The sequence below is a fragment of the Alligator sinensis genome, unplaced genomic scaffold (genome assembly GCF_000455745.1).
Source record: "Alligator sinensis unplaced genomic scaffold, ASM45574v1 scaffold445_2, whole genome shotgun sequence".
In the NCBI taxonomy this organism is placed as follows: Eukaryota; Metazoa; Chordata; order Crocodylia; family Alligatoridae; genus Alligator; species Alligator sinensis.
Window position 1 is genome coordinate 1,793,716 of NW_005842081.1, and position 6,908 is coordinate 1,800,623.

A 6,908-nucleotide genomic window follows, 5' to 3' on the forward strand; every position below is an offset into this window, starting at 1 on the left:
TACACTGTATCTAAATACAAACTGAAGGCAAAACAAAGAAAGGTCATTTAGCGCACACACTCACATCATGCCATCTTTGGGATCAAAGTAAACGGTTTCAAGAAGCCACAAAATTACAGCAGGAAGCATCTAAGATTGCTTATTACTAATTACTCTATTATAGTAAGTTTTAATCCCCAAAATACAAGCAGCTAGGAAGAGAGAAAAAAAATGTCTGCCTCCATCCAATCATACCAGCTATTTCTGAGTTCATGGATCAGTTATCCTTCAAAACCATTCCTACTCCTGAGTTGAATTTTGGTCCCTCTAGGGCAGGCTTGTGCAACATGCAGCCCGCCAAGGCATTTTCTGTGGCCTGCAGTGCTGCAATGGGAAACAATAAAGTAAACATGGTTTACTTTCGTTCCCACCCCCTGTCCCTCCCCCAGACCCTCAGCAGCTTCCTAATGGCTGCTGAAGGTCTGGGTAAGGGACAAGGTTCCCACACGCACCATGTCAGCTTGACGTTGCCAACACAGTGTGTGGGAAGAGGAGTACCCATGCGCCTCTCGGGACAGGATGAGCCTGGCCAGAGCAGCAGGGGCTCAGCTGCACTTTCCCCCTACCTACGCCAGTCAGTCCCGAGTGGCACACGGTTCTGCCACCGCCTCTGCTGGCTGGTGCCGACCTAGATTCATAGATGTTAGGGTCGGATGGGACCTCAATAGATCATCGAGTCCGACCCCCTGCATAGGCAGGAAAGACTGCTGGGTCTAGATGACCCCAGCTACATGCCTATCTAACCTCCTCTTGAAGACCCCCACGGTAGAGGAGAGCACCACCTCCCTTGGGAGCCCATTCCCACTCTAACTGTGAAGAAGTTCTTCCTAATGTCTAGTCTAAATCTGCTCTCTGCTAGCTTGTGGCCATTATTTCCTGTAACCCCCGGGGGCGCCTTCGTGAATAAAACCTCACCAATTCCCTTCTGTGCCCCCGTGATGAACTTATAGGCAGCCACAAGGTCGCCTCTCAACCTTCTCTTGCGGAGACTGAAGAGGTCCAGGTGCCCCAGTCTCTCCTCATAGGGCTTGGCCTGCAAGCCCTTAACCATACGAGTGGCCCTTCTCTGGACCCTCTCCAGGTTATCCACATCTCTCTTGAAGTGTGGCGCCCAAAATTGCACGCAGTATTCCAACTGCGGTTTGACCAGCGCCCGATAGAGGGGAAGTATCACCTCCTTGGATCTGTTCGTCATGCATCTGCTGATGCACAATAAAGTGCCATTAGCTTTTCTGATGTCTTCGTCACACTGACGACTCATGTTCATCTTGGAGTCCTCACTTCCTGTGAGGTCTTTGAATATGGCTCACTGGCCCACTGGGTGATAAAAAGTTCGTGATCCGGCCCCATATTTAAAAAGGTTGGACACCCCTGCTCTAGGGGTTTCTGCTTACCTATTCACGACTTACTCCCAAACATCAGTAAACCTAATGCTTTTGCAGTTTATTCTGTGCTTCCCTTTAAAAAGTCATAACATTTATTCTTCATAAATGTGAAAAAACACATAGTATGTGAGGTACAATGAAGACTCTGCTGAGGCCAACCAATTTGTTTACACCTCTTATAGGATCGGGCCTCAAGAATCGAAAATATATTAGCTACTCAGTATGACCATCTGCAATCTTCTGTTACGTAGCATGGTACACATTCCACTAGATAAGGCTAAATCAGTACCTTTTATGCTACCTTTACAACTTGTTTGGCATTTCATGGATTTCGTAGATTTTGGGGTTGGAAAGGACCTATTAGATCATCAAGTCTGACCCCCTGCCCTGGGCAGGGGGGAGTGCTCAGGTTAGATGACCCAAGTCAAATATTTGTCCAATCTCCTCTTAAATACCTCCAAGGAAGGGGCTAACATTATCCTGATATTAAATTTTCCTTATTATTTACATTTAGGAAAGGCAATGATGCCATCTCTGATACTAAAAGATAGTTTTATATTTAAGAATAGGCAATTTTAACATGATCAATAATGTTGCTTTGGAAAGTGGTATTGGTGTTTAGGGAAATTCAGCAACAATTGATTTACACCAGCGTAAAGGAACTTACTTTAATTCTGGAGATTACATTCTTCAGGGCTGAAAGCCCACCTTTACCTACTTACCACTCCAAAATGTTGCTATCTAAAATAATAAATACAATCAAAGGAAAGTGCAGAGGTCTAACACATTTAAATGACCCTCAATCCAGACATATAACCTTTACAAACTGGAAACATTTTAAGATTGTGGACAGTGTTAAAAGCAGTTCTTGGTCTACACATGACTTGAGGGGAATCAAAGGGTCTGGGGCTAAAGGGTAAAACAGCAAATAAGCAAGCTTGTGAAGATTTCAAATCAATGAAATTCTGAGAAAGGTACAAAGAATGGAAGTGGTTAAAAAAAAGACAAATAGGTAAATCATCATCACTCTTACCTGGATTATATTTTTATATTCTGTACAGACGTACTTGTTTTTCAAATATTGAATTAAAAATATATATAAAATTACCTTAATGCCTTCCAACACTGGTGCAGTGTCCTTCAAGATCTCTGTCTGCATTTCCAAATCCACTTTGGCCAACTCTTGTTCAGTATCTAAAGCCATCTCACTTTTTTTTGCATGTACAGCAGCTGCTTCGAGACCTACAGTGGGCTCCACCTCTTTCTGAATTTCAAAATCCCATTCACAAAAACATTGTCATTAATTTTAAACAGCAGCATTGTTTCTAGCAGACAGAAACTAGAACAGAGATTATAAAACTCAAAAGAAACGAAAAATGTCCATAATGAGCTAAAGGTTTACACTACTGACGTGCTTACTTCTCAACAGCTGAAAGTAGCACCTACCATGGCTGCAGCCTGAAGTATTTCCTTAGCTTTCTCAGCAGCTTCAGATATTTTTTCCATCTCCTTCTCTTGATTTTCTTTTCTAATAGCTTCCTCTTCCTGAAGTGTTGCTTCCAGCCTAGCCTTATTATCAACTGTTTCACCCTCCACTTCTGCTGCTTTGACTTGAGCCTCTATGGCCTAAAAAAAAAAAACATTGGAAAAGTGATATACGTACAGTCAACACACTGTCAAACAAAGACAAAATATACACTTCTGCACTCTAGAGAAAAAGGATTCTGTTTCTTTTGAAGAACATAACTCTTTCCAATCTGATACTATTAACATTTCTCATTCTCTTTTTATCCAAGACCACTAAGATGCTGTTAAAGTCCCTCTTTCACTCCTGCTCCCCAATTAAGACTCTTTCCTGGACAAAATTGTAAAATAGACTTTTGAAATCCATTCCCTAAAAAAAAAAAAAAAGGAAATTGGCAGAAGTTGCAAACTTCTACCCCAGTAAATATATGGAGCAACATACAGACACTGATCTACATTTGTAGATGTACATTGGTATAGAAAAATGCTGTCCTCATATTAATAATCTTACAACAGGAGATGTAGGAAAGTGGGAGTCGGAACATGTACATTATATAACAAGAACTCATTAAAGTCATTAGCAACAGACCCTATCACAGTCTTCTCTTGACTTTATCCCCTATGAGTTTTGCTAATTTCTTCCATCATGGAAGATATGAATCTGAAGAGATCTGAAGATAAGCGACTCTATACAGAGGGGACAGCAAAGCAGCAGCAAAAAGCTGGTTGTAGGAACAGCAGATAGACAGAGCTGATACTGTTAAGGCAATGTTGTGTAAAAAGCTAGCAATGCTGTCTGAATTCCATCTTTGACACAGCAACTGTGAATCTAAATTAAAATGAATATTTCATCCTGTACCAATCTTTAGGAGCTGGCTGCTTTTTTTTAAAAAAGGATTGAACTTGATTTATAAAATTAGCCAATTAATGTTAACTAACATTAACAAGAACCTGTGCAAGAACTATGCAGCTAATACTTGGCAAAATTAGGCAGATACTGCATGACTGTCTTATAAAATTGATGGTCAACTGAAAATTAGCAAGGTGTCAGAGCTAATGTGCCCTGGAAATTAAAGGATTTTGACGTTTTACTTTCAAGGCTGAAAAGGGCAGGAAAAGAGCTCACATGAAAAGTGCCCAATGGAAAAAAATGCTGAAAGATATTTTCTAAGGAATTAGTCTCAAAGCTCAAATACCTTGTAGGGTCCTGTTTATAGAGCAAACCCTTCTTTTCAGAGTACAAAGCCAAAGAAAATACTAGTAAGACTACTGAAGTGGAAAAAAACTTTACATTCAGGGATTGGGGATAAAACTGGTCAAAGCCAAACTTGTGTCTTTTGGGAACCCATAAGAGGGCTACTTGCAAGACACAATTTAGCTTTCAACATAACTAAATGTGCCTAATAATGATGATTTCAAAGGCCCCAAATGGAATTAAGTATTTTGAGTCAATGTTGACCTTTCCCGACTGGTTTCCAATAGAAGATTTCAGAGGCAAGATGCTCTTTAAAAGCCTTACAAATGATAAATTGGCTAACCTCCCTCTCTAAAAAAAACAGTAACATTTCACTTCAATTTATCCTATAATCCAGGACTCTGGATACCACAGATACTAAAATTATGTGCATACCTAATCTTTATGGACAAAATAAAAATGGACTATGCCTGCTTTATATTCTCAACCTTAGACTGACAGAGATACTAATTTGCAGGCAGAGATGCTTATACTTTGCATCGGCAGCTTGCAGGAGCTTGCAGTCTGTTGCATCTGCAACTGTTTATTCTTGGGCCAACTTTCTACATGCTTTTAAATTGAGACACTGTCCACATTAAGTATACCAGAAAGTTAATACTTTTAATGAACAACCTTGGAGCCAATAACAAGCTAAAACATAGCACTAGTATGATTAACGCTTATATAAAGAAGATCTATGTTCAGCTGTTTTTCTGAAAGACGGTTATTGGTTACACAAAGCATAACTTACCATACTTTCTGGTAGTGTCTGAAGTGTTGTTTTGAGCTGATCAGCTGGTGAAAGGGTATCCGGAAGGTACATAGCTCTGGATAAAATAAGCAATGATGTAGGGATTTCCTGATTCAGGTGCAGATCTAGCCACTGTAATTTCAAAAGATAAGCAGTAATGCTACTTTTGTGTCACTGAAAAACCCACAACAAATAGAAGATTCCTATTTAATTCACAGATGGAGCATATAATACATGCATATGTGCACACACACAACACAAAAAACAGGACACACAAACACAACTGAGATCCTTAGCCAAAAGGCACTGTTAATGAAAAGAATCATAGTGACACATATCCCAAGCTGCCGAACGTAGCCTTGAGAGAAATGCTTTGCCCTAATCCTCTATGCAATTCCCTTAGAAAAGGCCTCTACCCAACTCTTTTAGGAAAAAGTGATACCAATACATAAGCTGCCACTACGATTAACCTCACAGAGCATAATTAAAAGGTAACTTTCTAGCCATTTGGGGGGCAATTTAAAAATACAGGTCAGTCGCATCATACGTGCATTTAACTTGTGCAAATTCAACTATATGTGGGGTGGGAGGGGGGTGGGGCTTGAGTCTGCACGCAGTGCTACCGCTTACCCGGAAGCCCATTATGGCGGTGACGGCCACTGCCTCCAAAACCTCCCGCTGTCGCCATGGAGGCATGCCCGGAGCTGTGTGGAAGGTCGCTGGGCAGCAGCGGCAGCGTGGTGGTGGCCAGGCAGCAGCGGCAGTGTGGTGGTGGCCGGGCAGCACACAGTCATCCCCACCACCACCCCGTGCTGCGCCGCTGTTGCCGGCCACATAGCTCTAAGCACAGCTCTGTGGCAGTGGCGGGAGGATTTGGAGGCAGAGGAAGTCACCGCTAGTCAAATCGCTGGCACGGTAATACACAATTTGACTAAACGCGATTTTTGCCTTACGCACTGACTTTAGAACGTAACCCCCACGTAAGATGCGAATGACCTGCATGTACTTGTTTCAGTCCACATGCATTTTTGGCTCAGTCAGTCTGTTCTTCAGGGTAGCATGAAAAATTAATTTATCATTCAAAACAAATACTTAACAAGAGCAGTAGGCAAAGATTAGAGGTGCACTGATACGTCAGTCCATACTGTATTGGCACCAATAAAACGGAAAATTGACATTATCAGCAATCAGCTTTTTTTGGCCGATGTGGCTGATAATGTCACCAATAAATACCTTGTGGCCAAGAATGCAGCTGCTTACTTGGAGAGCAGCATCCAGCTGGTAAGTCTGTCAGGGGGGAAGGGGCATGGGGAAGAGAAGGAGCTGGGGGGGAGGGGGAGGGAGAGACGGACAGATCGAGGCCCCCATGGTGGAGGAAAAAGAGGGAAAGGGGCCAGGAGGCTTCCTTGGCTGACCAGAGAAATCCAGGGCAGCCTAAGGGCCAAAAGGGGAGCACATAAGAAGTGGAAACGGAGAGATTACCAAAGAGGAGTATACCTCCTCTGCTCGCGCTTGTAGGGAGGCAGTTAGACGGGCCAAAGCTACCATGGAGCTGAGGATGGCATTCCAAGTAAAGGACAAGAAATTGTTTTTTAGATATATAGGGAGTAAAAGGAAGGCCCAGGGAGGAATAGGACCCCTGCTAACTGGGCAGAAACAATTGGTGATGGACAGGGGGGACACGGCTGAACTCCTCAACGAGTTCTTTGCCTCAGTGTTCCTAAGCGAGGGGCACGACAAGTCTGTCACTGGGGTTGTAGAGAGACAGTAGCAAGGCGCCAGACTACCATGCATAGACCCTGAGATGGTGCAGAGTCACTTGGAAGAAATGGATGCCTTTAAGTCGGCAGGCCCGGATGAGCTCCATCCGAGGGTACTGAAGGCACTGGCCGACATCACTGCAGAGCCACTGGCGGGAATATTTGAATGCTCGTGGCGCACGGGCCAAGTCCCGGAGGACTGGAAAAGGGCCAGT

General features: G+C 43.0%; 1 protein-coding gene across 4 annotated transcripts in view; it reads right to left on the bottom strand.

The window, feature by feature from the left end:
• Positions 1-6,908, bottom strand: part of LETM1 (leucine zipper and EF-hand containing transmembrane protein 1) — a 54,895-nt gene that overhangs the window by 13,291 nt on the left and 34,696 nt on the right. For all 4 annotated transcript variants that reach the window (XM_025204435.1, XM_025204434.1, XM_006023817.3 and 1 more), the window contains 3 exons: positions 4,934-5,065; positions 2,871-3,050; positions 2,533-2,688 (listed from right to left, as the gene is read on the bottom strand). In XM_025204435.1, coding sequence (XP_025060220.1) covers positions 2,533-2,688; positions 2,871-3,050; positions 4,934-5,065 — 468 coding nt within the window. The remainder of the gene's footprint in view (positions 1-2,532; positions 2,689-2,870; positions 3,051-4,933; positions 5,066-6,908) is intronic.